Source organism: Lipotes vexillifer, unplaced genomic scaffold (assembly GCF_000442215.2).
Source record: "Lipotes vexillifer unplaced genomic scaffold, Lipotes_vexillifer_v1.1 scaffold1215, whole genome shotgun sequence".
Lineage (NCBI taxonomy): Eukaryota > Metazoa > Chordata > Mammalia > Artiodactyla > Lipotidae > Lipotes > Lipotes vexillifer.
Genome location: NW_006790710.1, coordinates 2,098,914 through 2,118,155, shown reverse-complemented (window position 1 = coordinate 2,118,155; position 19,242 = coordinate 2,098,914). Strand labels below are relative to the sequence as shown.

At 46.4% G+C, this 19,242-nt stretch overlaps 1 protein-coding gene across 1 annotated transcript in view; it reads left to right on the top strand.

Moving 5' to 3' along the window:
- The window catches only part of ASB18 (ankyrin repeat and SOCS box containing 18), a 65,039-nt gene extending 55,148 nt beyond the window's left edge, over window positions 1–9,891 (top strand). Inside the window, exons 5-6 of the mRNA XM_007463915.1 lie at window positions 8,840–8,953; window positions 9,706–9,891. Of these exons, the coding sequence (XP_007463977.1) occupies window positions 8,840–8,953; window positions 9,706–9,891 (300 nt within the window). The remainder of the gene's footprint in view (window positions 1–8,839; window positions 8,954–9,705) is intronic.
- Window positions 9,892–19,242: the final 9,351 nt, after the last annotated feature.

The following is a 19,242-nucleotide window of genomic DNA, read 5'->3' as shown; positions in this document are numbered from 1 at the left end:
AAAAACAAAGTGATGGTCGTAAAGGACAAAGAGCAGAGAGCCAATTCACAGATAAGTGATATTATTGAAGAACATACAACAATGGATCAAAAATAACAATCAAGGGCTTCCCTGGTGGCGCAGTGGTTGAGAGTCCGCCTGCCGATGCAGGGGACACGGGTTCGTGCCCCGGTCCGGGAAGATCCCACGTGCCGCGGAGCGGCTGGGCCAGTGAGCCATGGCCGCTGAGCCTACGCGTCCGGAGCCTGTGCTCCGCAACGGGAGAGGCCACAACAGTGAGAGGCCCGCGTACCGCAAAAAAAAAATAAAATAAAATAACAATCAAAGACGTGATAGAAGAAAACTTAGCTGCACTAAAAAATCTTAACATAGAGAAGCTGAATGGATATTCTTTGCAAATCAGTGATGGGAGACACATACCTATATACCTTCTAAAAAAAAAATGTTCTAAAAATGCTTGCAAAGTATCCAAGCAGAAAACAGGTTATTCATAAGGGAATAAAAATCAGGCTGGACTCAGGTTTCTCTGCTGCAGTGTTATTGTAAGACAATGAAATATCATCTACAGATTTTTAAAGAAAAGGTTTGGACTCTAGAATTCTAGTTTCAGCCAAGATGATAGCTTTCATTTTGATGGCAAAAGAAAGACACTTTTAGACATCAAGGGCTCATAAGACATGCCTTCCTAATGCATTTTTTAAAAGAAAAAAAATATTTCTATTTACTGCATTATTTATTCAACAAATATTTATTGAGCACCAGCCATTTGCCAACAGCATACTAGATGCTTAGGATACCTAATGAGTGAATAAATCAGGGGAAAAAAGTATTGCTTCCCTCATGGAGCTTACATTCTAATGGGGAAGACAGACATTAAACAACAAGCATAATAAATGGGCCAGTAAAATGATAAGGGCTAGGGGAGAAGAAACAAGACGGGAGGCAGTGCGTTTTAAAGAGGGTAGTTAGGATGGGTGGTTTTTGAGTAGACTTGAGAGAGGTGAGGGAATCAGCTAAGCAGACGTCTAGGCAAAGAGCAGCCCAGCAGACAAGCCAAGAGTCTGTGGCCCCAAGGCTGGAGTGAGCCTGATCCACGTGGGGAACAACAAAGGAAGCAGTGTGGCTGAAGGTGGAGAGAACCAGTGGGACAGTAGCAGGAGATGAGATGGGAGAGGTGGGGGAGGGGCACAGACTGTGTGGGGTCTCGTAGGACATTGCAATGACTTTGGCCATTGGAGTGGTTTGAGCAGAGGAGGCGTATGGCCTGACTAACATTTTATGAGGCTCCTTGTGGTCTCCATGTTGAGAACATACTTTAGGAGGAGCAGAATAGAAGTGGGGAGATGACTTAGGAGGTTGCGACCATAATCCACCTGAGGGATAACGGTGGCATGGACAAGGGAGGTGGTCTGATTCTGGATATATTTTGAAGGTGGAGCCAACAGGATTTCTTGACAGATTGGCTGTGGGATATGAGAGAAGAGGAGTCAAAGGTGACTCCAAGGCTTTTAGCCTGAGAGACTGAAAGGTGAGATGTGCCATCAACGGATATGGGGAAGCTTATGGGGAAAGTAAGTCCGGGGCTGGGGCGGGGGAGACTTGGGATTTATGTTTCCAATACATTAAGTGTGAGATAGAGCCAGCCACAAGGAGATATCAAGTAAGCAGTTGGATATTAAAGCCTGGAGCTTGGGAGGGAGGTTTGACTGACCTGGAGATACGCTTTTGAGGGCCGGTGGCATATGGATGGTATTTAAAGCCAGGAAGCTGAATGAGATCACCAGGGAGGGAGAGTAAATAGAGAAGCGGAATGAGGACTAAATCCAAGGCCATTCCAGCAGGGAGAAGATGCAGAGATGAGAAGGTAGCAGAGGAAACTGAGAAGGAGCAACAGTGAGGGAGGTGAAGGAGTAGAAGTGTGGCTTCCTGGAAGCCAAGAGAAGAACACATCACGTGGAGGACGTGATCAGCTGTGTCAGAAGTGCTGATACACAGCACGAGGCAAGGCAGAGCCGTGACAACCAGATGCAGCCTGCTCACGGGTGCTCTAGGCAAGGGCGGATTGGGTGGAGTAGTGGAGACAAAAGGCCAGATGGGATGGGAGTACCCAGCTGACCAAGAGGTGATGGGAAAGACTGTCTCAGGAATGGGAAACTCAATCTGCAGATTGTCTCAGGTCGACCTCTTAAATATCTCTCAAAATCTTTCTTCTCTTTCCATCCTGGCTGCCACCAGCTGAGGTTAGGCCACCACCATCTCTCCGCTAGATTGCAAAAATATCCTCGTAACTGGGCTGTCTGCCTCCAATATGGCCCCATGAAACTCTTCTCGACACCGTAGCCATGGTGACATTTCTATAATTAAAACCTGACCCTGTCACTCCTCCACTCATCATCCTTCAAGGCCTCTTGGGTGCCCTCAAGATAAGTCTAGCCTCCCTATCATGACAGACAATGGTCTTCTAGATCTGACGCTGCTTTCCTCTCCAGTCCCAGTTTTCACTACTCCCCGTGTCAAACTCCATGCCACAGCCAATATTTTTTGTTCCTTTTCACCTCCCAAGTTCGGTAAATGTTTTCTCCACCGAGAACATTTTGGTCTTCAGAACTCTCCACACCTTTTGTAACTCCTACTCCATGTCTTAGCTTGAACGTCACTTCCTCCAGAAATCTTTCCTTGATCAACTCACCACCCCATTGCAAATCTAGGTCTGAGTTAGGTGTCATTTCTAGCACCTGGTGATTCTCTCACCATAGCACTATGGCACCTATACATTTATTTTTATTACTACTACTACTATTATTTGAGACTGTATCATTTGGGACCGTAAAATGCTGTGAAGCCAAGGCTTGCCTTTGTTATCACACAAACATAACACAATCTTTCACTTCTAGTAGGAAATTGATTAAATCTCTGTGGAATGAATGGCTTAAACCATCCAGTTAAAATAGAGACAACTTAAATAATTGTCAGGCAGGTGGTAAAACTAAATGCGAGAACTACCAAAATTTTTTTCCCAAGGAGATATATAGCATAAAATAAGATCTTGTACTAATTATAATCCGGAACACAAACTTCAGATGTTACTAAGGAGAAAGAAGAATTGGTTAAGAGAGGTGAGAGAAGGGGTAATGGTACATCTAGAGCGCAAAAGATACTATTTTGATGTTTAGAGAAATATAGGTTAATATCTTTTTATTCTGAAGGTAAACACTAGTAAAATTTTAAATAAGATACAGACTTTCAAAATATAAAAGATAGGGACTTCCCTGGTGGCACAGTGGTTAAGAATCCACCTGCCAGTGCAGGGGACACGGGTTCGATCCCTGGTCTGGGAAGATCCCACATGCTGCGGAACAACTAAGCCCGTGCAGCACAACTACTGAGCCTGCGCTCTAGAACCCACGAGCCACAACTACTGAAGCCCGAGCGCCTAGAGCCTGTGCTCTGCAACAAGAGAGGCCACCGCGATGAGATGCCCACGCAAGGCAACGAAGACCCAATGCAGCCAAAAACAAAAAATCTTTTTTAAATATATAAAAGATAAATACAAGGAAAATACAAACCTGTGTAACAGAAATCAGACAACAAAGGAAACAAGAAGCGTAAAAAATCGTAAAGAATAAAATGATAGAAGTAAAACCAGATAGATTATCTATAACAATAAGTACAAATTTCTTAAGTTACCCTATTACCAGTAGAGACTCTCAAACACTTTAAAACAACGTGAAGCAAAAGGTTAGAATTAAAGAGTGGGCAGAGGTAATCCTAGCAAAAACAAACAAAATAAAATGATGTACTGATATCAATATGCAGAGTAGAAGAGCCCCAGGGAAATACACAAAATGAGAAGAAAAGATTCGCTCGACATTGATAAAGGATACAGTCCATAGTGAAGAGAGAACCATTAAGAAGCTTACATGCCAAAAAGAGATTATGTTAAAATGGAGAAAGTAACTGAAAAATAATAATTCTAGATGATTTTTAATTCATATCTCAGTCTTTCCCATAGATAAAGTAGGGAAAAAATTTTAGAAGCTTCAGATCATAAATGTGACATATACATGTTGAACTTTGAACCGTCGAACAGAATACAACTTATGGTACTTCAAAATCAGACATTATTTAAAGCTGGGATACAATATACTCCAGAAAATTAATAGCACAAGTTAATTTTTCTACTGGGCATATACCCTGAGGAAACCAAAATTCAAAAAGAGTCATGTACCAAAATGTTCATTGCAGCTCTATTTACAATAGCCCGGAGATGGAAACAACCTAAGTGCCCATCGTCGGATGAACGGATAAAGAAGATGTGGCACATATATACAATGGAATATTACTCAGCCATAAAAAGAAACGAAATTGAGCTGTTTGTAATGAGGTGGATAGACCTAGAGTCTGTCCTACAGAGTGAAGTCAGTCAGAAAGAGAGAGACAAATACCGTATGCTAACACATATATATGGAATTTAAGGGGAAAAAAATGTCATGAAGAACCTAGGGGTAAGACAGGAATAAAGACACAGACCTACTGGAGAACGGACTTGAGGATATGGGGAGGGGGAAGGGTGAGCTGTGATAGGGCGAGAGAGAGACATGGACATATATATACTAACAAACGTAAGGTAGATAGCCAGTGGGAAGCAGCCGCATGGCACAGGGATACCGGCTCGGTTCTTTGTGGCTGCCTGGAGGGGTGGGATAGTGAGGGCGGGAGGGAGTGAGACCAAGAGGGAAGAGATATGGGAACATATGTATATGTATAACTGATTCACTCTGTTATAAAGCAGAAACTAACACACCATTGTAAAGCAATTATACCCCAATAAAGATGTTAAAAAAAAAAAAAGATTTTCTATTAAAACAGAGACATAAATGCAGAGACAAAGTGAGGGGAATGCAGGGATGTCATATTGGGGTTTTAACAAGAAAAATAAAAATTTTTATTAAAGACAGTTTTATTGCTTTAAGTGGGAAAAAAAAGTTAATTTTTAAAAATAATTTATGGAGTTCCTTGGTGGCCTAGTGGTTAGGATTCCAGGCTTTCACCGCCGTGACCCGAGTTCGATCCTTGGTTGGGAGACTGAGATCCCGCAAGCTGCAAGGCGCAGTGTGGCCAAAAATTTTTTTAAATTAACTTTTTGAAAATTTCATCACACACTCCCAAATGAATACTGCGTCAGTAGTTATTTAATTGCAGGCTGTTTAAGAAAGAAAGACAGTGACAACATTGTGCGTCAAAACTTATGGCTCTGACCACACCTCTGTTCAAAGGAAGATCCATAGCACTTGAAAAATTGCTTTATTGTGACTCAAGGGAAAACATATTGTCAAGTTAACTGAGCAGTCAGTCCAAGGAGCTGGAAAGAGAAATGGAGAAAGGGATTAATAACGATAAAGGCAAAAAGTAGTGGATTGGAATATTTTTTAAGAGCACTGATCAATGTAATCTGATAGCTGGTCTCCTGAGAAAAGAAAAGTAAAATAGACAAAATTCCAGCAAGACTAAACATGAAAAAAGATTGCAAATACAGTCATAGTGAATCTCAAATGAGACAGGGTGCTTATTCCTATATACAGTGGAGATACGCCCCTGTCCAAATTTGTTCTCCACCTGCATGGACACATCTGCAAGGCTCCTGGCCCTTGCTTCCTGGGTTTCACCAGTGCAGTGTCCCAGAAGTGGGGGAGGAAGGAGAGTGAGGTCAGAGGATGTATCCACTTGGCGCCCTCTCAGCTTCCGGCTGGTGGTGTGTCCCCAGCCAAGGATCACCCACCCCATTCTCTCACCCTGCAGACCCAGGAGTGGAAATAGCTCTGCTGCCAGCTCTATATCAATGCACTGTTCCCTGTGGTTCCCCTGGCTAAATAAGCCCCGTATCAATAAACCCTCCTGGAATAATCCTGTATCGAGCATGCCATCTATTTCCTGTTAGAACCCTGACTGATACGTATGAAATGCTAAATTTCTTTTCTTTTTCCAGGAAAATATAGGTGAACAGAATTGAGGCAAGACGAAATCAAAACAAAATATGCCAGTAACCATGAAAGAAATTGAAAATATTAAATTATCACCTACAACTAAAGGCTAGGCTTAAAAGCTTCAAATGAAAGGTCCGTCATGCTTTCTTATTTCCAATAATTATCTACTTTTCAAAATCTACCAGAGTATTAAAGAGATATTTTTCTCAGGTGGTTTTACGAAGTTAACATAAAGTGATATTAAAACCTGACCATAATAGCTCAAAAAGCTGAAACTGTAAACCAGATTTAGTTATCAAGAGAGCTGCAAAAATCTTAGCAAATTGAATCTGCCATTCTATTTGGAAGAATAGCCAAATAGAGTCTGTTTTGTGAAGGCAAAAATGGGTCAATATTGGAAAACCTTTTCGTATCAACTTGGTTAGAAAAAGGCAAAAAAAATAAATCCTAAAATTTGTAGTAACCCAGGAATACAAAGATATTTCCTTAACTTAGAGTATTTATGTGAAACTAATACCCAAGATTACGGTGAAATGTTAGAGACAATCCTATTAAAATTAGGACTAAGATGATGATGCCTGCTATCAATGTTGCTATTTAACATTGAATTTTAACGCTCTAGCCAATGTAATAGGACAATAAAAATAAGAAATATTAATATTGAGGAGGAGAAAATACCATTATTTGCAAAAATGATTCCCTACCTGAAAAATAACCTTAATAAATAAAGTGTACTTATAAATCAATAGAAAAAATGAATACACTGTAGAAAAAATGAGCAAAAGACATAATTTAGCAATTCACAAAAGAAGAAAGGCAAATGGTCAGCCAAAAGTAAACATTCCATATTGTACCTATCGGATTTAAATAATTAATGAGATGGTCTGGGTAGGAAGAAAGAGGCACTCTCATACTCAGTTCTTTAAAAAGTGTAACAACTTACTTATAATTTGACAGTATGTTTTAAAAGCCTTAAAACATACACACCCTTCGACCCTGCAGTTCTACTTCCAGCAATGCAGTGTAAGCAAAATCTAAATAACTACGGCTGGGGGCAGAAAGAGAGAGAATTGTGTTCACAGATGTTCATTGTTTATAATATCAAAAAATACTGAGGCAACTTATAGTAGTTAATTCATTGAATTCATTATGATATGTTCATACAATATTTTATGGCCACTAAAAATGATGTTCAAATGCTCATTTATAATTTTTGAATTGTTCACAATCTATTTTGATAAAAAATAAATTTTCAAAATAATGTGCAAAGCACTAGCTCATTTTTGTTATATATATTAATTCCTTGTCTAAATGCATATAACCTTAGTATATACAAAATGTTGACAGTGGTTATCTCTGAACAAAGAAATGTAAAATTTTTAAATGTTGCTTTCCTGTGTCTTAAAGGGATGTTAGATCTGAAAGAAGCTAGGTAAGCTGTGATGGGAGCAACCATATTGGGTGTGTTCAAGGAGCACCGGTGAGGGTGATGGAGGCCAGGCTTGCCATTGGCTCTGACTGTTGTCTACTGTAGATATTTGGTGCCTGACCTTAGAAAAATTGCGTAACCTCAGTTTTCTCAACCAAGAAATAAAAAGAACAATTCTACAACACTTGGTAAATCCTAACCCTCACAAACAGAGAATAATGACGTTGCCCTGCCCCTCCCCAAAATCAAATCTGAATTTGATCAAGCTTCTGAATCCAACTGGCAATTTACAGAAAGCAGAGAAAGAGCGGCATGCCACAGGGATACAATCAGCAAAATCCCAACAGTGAGAAACTCTACGGGACAAATAACCTAGTTTCTTCAACAAATATATCCACATGAAACAAAAAAGAAAGACCTGAAAATATATCATATCAACCAATGTAAAGGTGTTGGTCTTATTTGAATTCTTATTCAAACAAACAAATGACTGTTTTTGATATAATGGCATTTAAGAGAAATTTGTGAATTTAAACGTTGACTATATATTAGGTGATACGAAGAAACTACTGTTAATTTCTCAGCTGTGACAGTGACACTGTGTTTGCATTTCTTCTAAACCTCCTTTAAGAGACACACAGATATTTACGGATGAAATGATGATACACTGAATTTGCTTTAAAATAACATTAGGGAGGGGATCTGGAGGTATGGATAGGGCAGGATTGGCCATGAACTGATGTGTGTACGTGAGGGTTTACCTACCATTCAGTCTCTACTTTGTGTACTTTCGTAATTCTTCAAAACAACAACAACAACAAAGTTTATTTTTTAAAAAGCAAGTACTGTTTCCATCTTTATGATGAAGCTGATGGACTTGAACTGTAGACTTTGCAAATTAGAAAATAAACATTCTTTGCCAGGGGGGACTCTGAAAATAAAACGGAAAGGCCAAGTGGAGAAGAAATGCAACAGCAAAGCAATCCTTCTCACCCCAGTTTCCCAACACATTAGAAAATCGAAGTAAGAAACTGGGAACACCATCCTTGGGCCAAATTCCCTCCCAGCAGAGCTTATTTCCTTTTCTCTGAGCAGCTCCCCAGAGCCAAAGGAGCCTGCCCGGCCATCAGCATAGTCCTCGTGGGAACTTGAATGCGTACCGCTTGGCCCAGACGTTTCGTGTTGATAAGACAGCCCCTTACAGAGCTCTGCCCTGTGCTTACCTGTGCACTAGCACCTGGGGCCCTACAACGGCCCTATTGTACTGTTTCTGGGATTGCTGTTGTTTCCTGGGAGGACAGTGACGTCGCACAGCCAGGAAATGGCAGCAGTGGGACCCAAGCACACCCTCTTGTCTCCCCACCCTTTCCCACCTGGACCCAAAACCCAGCCCACCCAAACTGTGCCTCCCACCATTTCCAACCAGGTGCTGAAGACCTGCGCGCCAGCCCCCGCTGTCCTCGAGGTTCTTTTCAACTCCTACCCTCAGCTCCGCGTGTCAGAGTCCTGGAAGGAGGTGATCCCTGAAAAAGTGTTTCAGGTGAGGAAGCTGCCCCCTCTCCCCCCATTAGTACAAGACTGTCGTCTGTCTCTGTTCACCCACGTGTGGAGTTTTGCACTAATACCCAGGTAAGTAGAAAACGTCTGGAGAAGGGAGGAGTAAGGCAAATTGGGGGCATATCTGAGCGTTTCTGTTTTTCTTCTGGAGGCTTAGTAATCACACAGCCTGTGGTTCTGACTGGGGTCCTGTGGGCTGCAAGGAACAGGAAACCAACCCGCACGGGCTTAAGAAGCTCAGGGCTCCAGTAACCACTGTCCAGAGGAGGGTGGGCCGTGGAGGTCCTGGCTCCTGTGTGTCAGTTTCTTTCTCTGACAGCTTAAGATATGACCGAGGCAGCTGCTGGCACTGCGTCCACACACAACAAAGTCCACAGGTGACTGTCAATTAAGAGAGAACTTTTTTTTTCTAGAAGCCTCTAGAAAATGTCCCCTCGTGTTTCATTGACTTGAGTCCTGTGCAGATTACTGAACAACAAAGTGTGCTCTACAAAGAGGGTGGGCAGAGGGGAATTCTAGGAGGTTACGCATAGTATCTGAAATCACCCAAAGCAGACTTCCCTCTGACTGGGCAGGAGCTGCACTTGATAAAAGTATCCGGACCCTCTCGGGGAGGGTTGTCCCACATCAGTAGCCATGAAAGGATCACCTGTGCCGTCAGGGCTCTTCTGTCTGGGAGAGAGACGTGTGTCGGTTCCATGTGCCCAGTCTGACGTTCCCCCGCCTTCCTTTCAGATGCACCAGCCTTTCTACCAATCCCTCTTTGCCTTGGCCTACAGCCCACGCTGTCTGCAGCATCTCTGCCGCTGTGCCATTCGGAAGCTGTTTGGCAGAAAGTGCTTTTACCTCGTGCCCCAGTTGCCCTTGCCGAAGTCCCTGCAAAATTACCTTCTTCTGGAGCCAGAGGGGGTTTTGCACTGAAACCCAGAGATTCGGACCAAGACACTTGTGCTCTTCTGTGGAGGCTCCAGGGTTAGGAGGGGCCTTGGATGGGACTTGGCACCCACCCTGTGCACGGACCTCACCCAGCTTCAGGTTCACCTGGGCATGGAATTGGCAATAAAGGCCCTTTCTGCCTCTCAGGGTTGCTTGTAAGGACTGGAACTGTGACTATCATCGTACTTGTATCAGAAAGTACCTTTCAGCGGAGGTTGAACTAAAAGGTATACATATTTTCCCAAGGTCTGTCTCCTGCCCACAGTGCGTTGGCAGCATTCGAGCTGCACCCCGTCCCCCCAGCCTTCAGACCCTCTGCCTCAAGGGGAACACCCCACCCTTCCTAGAGCTCAGACCCTTGGAAAGACTCTGCCCCCCCAAACATGACAGACGGACACACTGAGAGGACACTTGCTTCTGTAACGAGAGCCCCTGCCCGGGACCCCACTGGTGCCTCCCGGCGTATCACAGTCCAGAGCCCCTAGAAGGACATCAGAGCGGTGGTGAGCCAGACATTCTGATCCGATGTGAGTCTTCTGTGCAACAGCCTTACCAAACACCAGCGGATCCAGCTGTGGGGAACAGTCCAGGATGCCAGGGACAGACACAGGTTCATGGAGGTTGCCATCAGCTCAGCCCAAGCATCCAGAATAGGAGAGCATTCTTAAAGGTCTAGGGCTGTATTAACTGTGTCTTTTATTTTCTGTATTCTGGTGCTTCAGACATCTGGGACCTTTCGGATACTGGAGGGACTGCCCCTCCCAGGGTTAGCCAACTCCTAGAGATTGTAAACAACATGCCCCCAGGCATCCTTTTCAAATACAACTCGACCAACCCAGAGTTCACTACCTACCACCTCCCTGGAGCTCCAGCCACTACCCCTCCAGAGCCAGTGCCAGACAACCAAGGCCAGCCCCTCTGCCCTGGAGCCCACTGCAGTCATTCAGACTAGCCAGTCCTACGCCTGTGTGTCCTGCCTCGCCTATCCTTTCCATGGAAACCACAATAAAGGCTCTTGCCCATGTCCCCTCCCCCCCACTTCCTGATCAACCCTGGTGCTTCCCGGTGTGGTGTGACCCTTCTCTTGGGAATGGTGACTAATAAACTATCTCTTCATTGATAGCTGTCTCCCAATCTGTTGGCCCTACTAGACCTCACATTTTCTATTAAAAACCATCTTTTAAAACAAGGACTCTTGGGCTTCCCTGGTGGCGCAGTGGTTGAGAGTCTGCCTGCTGATGCAGGGGACACGGGTTCATGCCCCGGTCCGGGAAGATCCCACGTGCCGCGGAGCGGCTGGGCCCGTGAGCCGTGGCCACTGAGCCTGCGCGTCCGGAGCCTGTGCTCCGCAACGGGAGAGGCCACAAGACTGAGAGGCCCGCGTACCGCAAAAAAAAAAAAAAAAAAAAAAAAAAAAAAGGACTCTATTCTCATCCTCTGAGGATAAGCAGTGGCTCCACATTTTCCAGTTTGAGCTGGTGCAAGGTGCAGCTGGGATGAATCTCAGGAGGGCAGGCATGCCATCCCACTGTTCGCAGTGTGGAAGGGGGGGTTCCACACCCCAGTAGATAACTGCAGTCTAAGGTGGGATGCTGTATCTGTGAGTGAAGCCCACTGTGGAGGTGAAAAGAATGAGGGTGGGCATCACGAAAGGAGTAGACCCGGCTGAGCCTTGGTGGATGGTCAGATTTCAACACAGCGGGTCAGGCCAAGGGAGGGATAGGACAGCATCCCCCTTCAGCTGACCCACCCACATCCTGCCCTTTGAGACCGGCATCTCACCCAAACGACTATGTAAACACGGTTCAAGATCCCACAACCCTCACCCCAGGCAGATGGCTCTCCCCGAGCCCCTCCCACGTAGACATTCTGGAGCTACCCCTGGATCAAAAGGAAAACTTGAACAAAGGCAGGGGTGCAGGAAAGTGCACACACCATGGAGGAACAGTGATTCGTCCGCCTGGAAGGGAGGGTTCCTATGCTTTGGCCACTGGAAGGAGGCCAGTCGGGAGGGTCTTGGCTTCCAGATCAAGGATTCTGAACTTCATTGCACAGACCATGGGGAGCCACAGAGCAGGTGAGCAGATGTGACCCCAGTGAGACTCTAGGAAGTTCCTTCGTCCTGGAAAGGGATGCAGCACACCAGAGGGCGGGTAGGAACCCATGGTGACACCCCAGAGGTGGGGCTACAGATCCAGGCTGCTCCACTGAGCAAGGAGAACAGTTACAGGTATCTAACCTATCAGCTGCAGTTTGCTCAGCTGGGAAGTGAAAGCGTGCGTACCTCTCTCACCGGGATGGGACTCAGTGAGATAATTCGTGAGGGCAGCAGGCTTCTCCAATCTGAAGGGGTCTTGTTGAAATGCAGATTCTGACACTGGCCTCTGGGGCAGGGCCCCAGATTCTGTGGGTCGGCCAACTTTAACGTTGCTGACGAGCTTGGGTGACGCCCCTGCCCCCAGTTGGTCCTACTGCGAGCAGAGTGCAAAGCCCTAGGCCCAGACGTGGCCCAGAGAAGGAAAGCAATAAATGGTTCCTTCTCTTATTATGATTGTTTGATTATTAAGAGAAGAAAATAGCCTAATATCGGGATAAAGACTGCAAAAATGGAAAAGCAAAGCAATGTTATTTATGAGAAAAATGAGAAAGGCGGAAACAGTAAGAAATACAGCCCCAGCAGCTACTAAGGAGCCCTGTCCTAACGGGATTTTGCAAATGAGAATCTGAGTGAACCTCTGCTGCCTGACACAGCCTGTTCTTCAGCCTCCCCTCTCCACCCCCCTCCTCCTTAGAAGACAGGTTGTATTTCTGAATGCACTAAATTTAAATATGCTTTGGAGTCCCGGAACAAAGTAGAACTCTTTTAAAACACATTGACTTTAAATTTCTAAAATTCTGATGAATAATGACCAATTATTACATTTTCAAAAACATGTTTTTCCCCGAATTACAGCTTTAAAAACAACATGATTCTCAGAGTGAGCCCCAGACATCTCCCCATAGCTGCCGAAATTCCACCACTGTGGAATTCTTATTCATTATTTCACCGCCCCCCACCCAAGAATTTTCTTTTAAAAATCAGATGCTCCCAGGTAGAGCTAATCCATGAAGTTCCTTGGGGATAAACCATTCACTCATCCATTCAGTCATTTGTTCCTTCCTTTAACCAACCCTGCCTGAGCCTGCTGGGAGTGGAGCCCAGGGCTTAGGACTCAGGACCCACCACCAACAAGACAGGCTCCTAGTGGAGCTCACAGCCAAGCCAAGGAGGCCAACTTGTCAGCAAGGCTGTTGGAGAGACTTGGGCACATCGGGGGAGGTGTGGAGAGAAAGGGCCACTTTCTCCACTTTCTCTCTGGCTTCACCTCTGCATCGAATGAGGGCCCCTGTTCCCAAGGCAGGCGGCAGTGTGGGCACTTTGCAGCTTCCCTCGCCAACACACTCATCAGGCAGTCACGTGACATCCCCGATGAGCACCCACTCCACCCTCCCCCACCGGCCAATACCATATGCGGTGGGTCCAGTACCTCCAGTATAGTATAGCGCTCTTGGTCAACATGGACCCATGTGCAACAGAAACAGAGAAATGAACAGGTGCTCTAAAGATGTCAGGAAGTCCTTCACCCTGCCCCCAACTCAGGTACATGACTACTGCACAGAAAAATAGGAAATAAACTGGCACTAGAAATGAGTTCTGATTCAGCCGCATTCTAGTGGCTCCAGATGTGCTGAAAACGATTCCTGATGTATTGTCATGAGTGCATGGGACAAAAATGGCAAGTGTGGTGGTTTGGGGGTTATCTTAACCATCAAATGGGATGGAATTCATTCCTAGTTTTTCAGAATTTAATTACTTCTAGCAACTTGCTTTGTTAAGCAAAAAAATAAAATAACTGAAAAAATTTGTAGTATTGATGACTATCTAGCTCTGCCCTATGGGTCATGTGGCAGGAAGTGCTAAAATGAAGGGGACTTGCATAATTCCACACAGATAAGAAAGGCGGGGAGGGGAAGGACAAGACTAAGAGAAGGAGAGAGGAAGGGGGGAGGGAGAAAAGGTGGGAAGGAGGGAGCGAAGTAAGTTAGGTGAGAAAAACATCAGGCTCCGGACGCGCAGGCTCAGCGGCCGTGGCTCACGGGCCCAGCCGCTCCGCGGCATGTGGGATCTTCCCGGACCGGGGCACAAATCTGCGTCCCCTGCATCGGCAGGCGGACTCTCAACCACTGCGCCACCAGGGAAGCCCCCTGGTATTTCTTTTATTAAAGGGTAAAAGTGTTTTCCATTCTTAAACAGTTCATATTAAACATCACTATTTTTCTCTCTGAGTATATTACATAAACTCAATTCCAAAAGACCTAAACTTTTAAAATTTTAAACTTAGTGTTTAATGATGCATTCACATGGTTCAAAATTCAGAAGGTAATAAAAGAGTAGCTGATGTCTCTACTAAAAAGGAAAAAGATAGCAGAGGAATATTTTCCCTCAAACTTTGAGTATCTTTGACTATACAACTGTCCTCTGACCACAGAGAATTCAAAAATACACACATGAGGTTCTCTGCCAACAATGGTCCTGAGAAGTTTCACCCCTTTCCATCCCGACCATGCCCTGGACAGGATGAGGTGTCCACAGCACAGCTAGATGGCCAGACACAACCCACAGCCCACAGGCAGGCAGGGCACGGACATGGCACGGTGTGATGTGTCATGTTTAAAATTCTGAAGGCGGCATTGGGCTTCTCTTATTAGTGTACTTAAAATCCATTTAATTTTAAGTTACATGATAATCATCCATTCCGCATGCTTTTTTTTTTTTTTTTTTTTTTTTTGCAGTACGCGGTCCTCTCACTGTTGTGGCGTCTCCCGTTGCGGAGCACAGGCTCCGGACGCACAGGCTCAGCGGCCATGGCTCACGGGCCCAACCGCTCCGCGGCATGTGGGATCTTCCCAGACCGGGGCACGAACCCGTGTCCCCTGCATCGGCAGGCAGATTCTCAACCACTGCACCACCAGGGAAGCCCCCGCATGATTTGAAGAAAATCAAAACCACTGACTCTTTAGGAAGCATTTGCTAATCCCGGTAACTGTATATAATCACCACAGTTTCAGTCTCCGAAATAACCCTTACGTCTTCATGTTGATGGGGCAGGCTGTTGAACTTTTGCAAAGAACACTTAACCCTCTACAAAAACGGTATAAAATACAGGCTTGGAGAATGAGTGGGTCTGCTCCAGTGAGGGGTCCTGACGCGGACATCTGAGAGAGAGCTTAATCACTGCAATTGCGAATGTTATTAGCTTGCCAAGTGCTTTTCATCTTTTAAGGGCTGCCCAAGGACCAAGTGATAAACCAGGAATATTGCATCTTTTATTCCATTATTTCAAGAATAAATTATTCCTTAGTCAAATTTTCTATGTGCACTTGGGATATACAGGAGTCCCAAAGTTTCAACTAGGATCAAGGTCGCGTCTTATTTTTGGCTTTCAGTCGGCTTTTCAAACTCTAGGGTTTGTCTTGAAATTGTCAGTATCGTTCTGATTTAAAACAAAAATTAATCTCATTAAATTGCTAAAAAATAAGCCTGAGTGAGGTCAATTCCTAGAGCCCAGCGGGAGGATTCCAGCGTTGAAACTTATTTTCATGGAGTCCTGCAGGTGGCGCCATAAGCAAACGGTCTTACCCGGCCCACCAACCGGCTCTCCCCAGAATCAGAAGACAAGATTTTAGCTCACATGCTAAAGGGGCGGAGAGTATAGGAAAACTATAGAGTCGTGACATATCATATAGAATTATGTTGCTATAATTTTAAAAATCCGTAATTAAAATATTGATTATGGGTTTGCCTACTTCCTTTGTATTAAGTATGCACGTTTTATAGGCAATGTGTTTATAAATAAATATAATTTTAAGTTGACTCTTTTACGATGCCATAATGACAGCCCAATCCTCATTTACGTGTTCAACGTGTTCTTTAACAAAATTATACATTCACCATTGCAATGTAACTAGCTGGGTTTTCAGGCTTCATCTAATCTTCCGGAATGGTGTTTCTGCAGTCCTAACACTCTGCTTAATCACTCCAATAAAAAGAGTAGATTTCTTTGTAATGCAATTTGTAAGCCATAAACATGATTGAGAATGCAGTGTTTGCTGTGGACTATGTTTAATGCAGGCTTTTAATTCGGTGTGTAATTATTCATTTGGTAGGCACTTTTCCCATTCACGTATCTTTTCCCTGCTCTGAAAAAAGTTGGTAAGTTGGGAAAACCTTGGGGAGACAGGATTTTCTAGTACTTTGTATAAGCCAGAGTTTGATGCAGATGTTATGGAAAAAGAACCTTTTTTTATCTGCTAAAAACAGGAGGTCACGTTAACTCCCAGTACAGACACATAAAAATGTGATTACGGGTTCTAAACACAACGCAGTGGGCTCCTAGCTAACAGTGAGATTTCTAGGAAGTGATGCATAAATTCTTCAAAAATGACACATTTCTCACGTTTCATTCCAATTAAATTACTGAGGCAGCTAACAGCGAGGGGCACAAAGTACGGGGGTAAAATGAGGGTTTTCTTCTTGTAACTGTATCTCTGTGAAAGTATATTTTTATGAGAAGCAGTTAATATTACGCTATTATTTTTCAACTGCGCTGGAAGGGATATCTTGAGCCTTTCTTGTCGAGAGCTCTCCCCGGAAGAGTCTGCTCCTTTGTTTCCTGGGTTTACTAATGAGGGAGAATTGCTCCGCGGGCTACAGCCCCAACCTGGGTCTCCGGAGTGAAAGAGCCCAGCCTGAAAGGGGTTCCGGGTGTCAGTCCTCAGGGTCCCAGGGTCGGGCCCAGCAGCTGCCCACAGGCCTACGGCCGCGTGACTCAAATACGCCCGGAGCTCCACTTACAAACTGCGGCGCGGGGCCGGGGGTAAGGGATTGGGGGTCCGCACCCACCCGCGATCCGCTAACACGCGGGGCGGGTCCTCCAGCGCCCGGCCCAGGTCTCCGGATCCTGAGTGCCCCGCGGCCGCGCGGGGGAGGTTCTCCGGGTGGGCCGGGAGGGGGATCTAATGCGGGGGGAAGAGCTGCTAGGCCAGCCCGCCGTGCCCCCACTCCGGGCGAGCCTGGGGGCGTGAGGGTCCAGCCCCGCTCCCAGGGCGACGGGGCTCAGGGCTGCTCCCCCGCAAAGGAGGCCAGAGGAGCGCAAGGCCGCCCGGCGGGAGGCGGGAGGGGGCGTCGGAAGACAAAAGGATGTGAAGCTTTAAATTCAAAAAGATATTTTTGAAAGCCTCGTCCTGGGGTTTGAAAGGCGCACCGAGGACAGCGGCAGAGCGATCCCAATCAGAAATGCGATTTGAAGTCCTAATGAACTTGATTGCGTGAACATTTATAATCCCCCATGGCCCTAAATGAAATCAGATATAATCAGAAGATACAGGGAAGGGAGTGTTTACAGCCGACGCCGGGCGGCTGCGGGACGGGGAGATGCGGCCCCGGTATTGATGTCGAAAATGATGGATAACGCGGGAATGGCAAATATACTATTTGTCTAATGGCTCGGCAATTAAATTCCCCTGTAAATGACCCATGCCTCATTTCATCCTAATCTATGGAATTTTGATTGAATTCGTCAGCTCTAATTGAAAAATACTGCACTTTAATGTCTGCATTGCAGTTTCAGGACGAGAGCGGTTTTAATGAGACAGTGCCCCCCTGACCCGGGAATATTTGAGACTTTTACTCGGAATTTAAAGCCAGAAGATTGCTCAACTGAGCGCTGCGATATCCGCCCCTGTATCCACGTTCATCTATCTCCAGACGCGATTTAATAAACGCACTTGGGGATACATGCGCCCCCGACCCTCGCGCCCACGTGGCAACCAAGGGGCGTCCCCTCCCGGAGATAAGAGTGGAGGGGGCTCGGGGCGGTGCAGTGGCGATCCAGGGGAGGGGCCCTGTCCCCTTCCCCGCCCCGCCGGCTCCAGGCCCTATCGCTGACCACTGCCTGCGACTTCCCGGGCCAAACTCAGGCATCCCCGCCCTCCAGGAGGCGGCCCAGCTAACTGCGACCCGTGCACGGGAAGATGGGGCCGACTTCCGACGCGCTTTATATGCAAACGACGAGGCGAAGACATCCCTAAGAAATTAGCTACTTGCCGAAGCATATATACTAGACTGAAATGAATTAAAGAGAGACATTTTAAGTCGTGCCAACGAGATAATTGGGCCACCTTAAAACTGGAGATGTTTGCCCCTTTCCATAAAAAAAGCAAGCCGGGGGTGCGGTAAAAATCGCCCCCCACACCTGAAACGAGATCAGGCCCGGCTGCTCAGAGAACGGAAGTCTGGGAGCTCGAGGGAATAGTCCCGGGCGGGGACCTTGACGCGGCGACGCTCCAGCCCGGCTCCCCGGCTCCGAGGGGCCGATCCCGACAGAGGCCCGCAGGGGGCGCCGTCGAGCCAGGGTCCTGCAGCGAGAGCGGAGTGCTGCCGAGCGGAGAGGGCGGGTCAGCCCTTGGTCCTTGGCTGGCAGCTCGCGTCCCGCCTCCCAGCTTCCTCCACCCGCAGCGTCCCCACGGGGTTCGAAACTCCGGCGGTGGGATCGGGATGGGAGCCCTGAGGAAATGGAATTTGGGGGGGAAGCAAGACGCCGAAGTGTTCAGGTTGCCTACCCCTTCCCCAAAGAGGAATGTATTTGAGCTTTGTTCGTTTAGTACATGAACACAGTTTACAGATATTTTACTTAAAGTAAAATAATCTGAAATGACAGAGAAGTCATCTCCCTGGGCAGGCAGTGCCTTCTAATGCTAAACTTGGTGATGAGGGCCGACTGCAGAGGGACGCTCCGGGGCCGGCGACTGTCGGCGCCTCGGCCTCCGTTTGTGCAAAGAGGATGAAGCTGTGCCGGCGCAGGGGTGGCGATTCGGGACCTCTCTTCTCCCGTAGGAGGCCTCGTGTGTCGTGAAATACTGTACCGCATCCTGATCCATTGGTGGCCTGTGCTTTGCTTTCAGTGCTCAAGAGTCTTGAGATCAGAGGCTGCCTCAAATTGATACTCTCGCTCTGAGCGCACTGGCTGCCCCGCGTCCACCCAGCACCTGCAGCGCTCCAGGGCTGGCGGGCTTGCTTGCAATTTAGAGACCCTCCCGAGCATTCGCTCCGGGCCAGGCGCCCTGCCCCCTCGTGCTACGCGATCTAGTTCAGACCACCCGTGACATAAGCGACCTGTTAATTATCTGCGTTTTAGGGATGCAGTCAGGCCGCCGGTGAGACAGAGCCGGCATTCCCGCCCATTACGCGGATGGAAAAACTGAGGCCGGGGTGAACTCAGCGGTGCACCCAGGTCC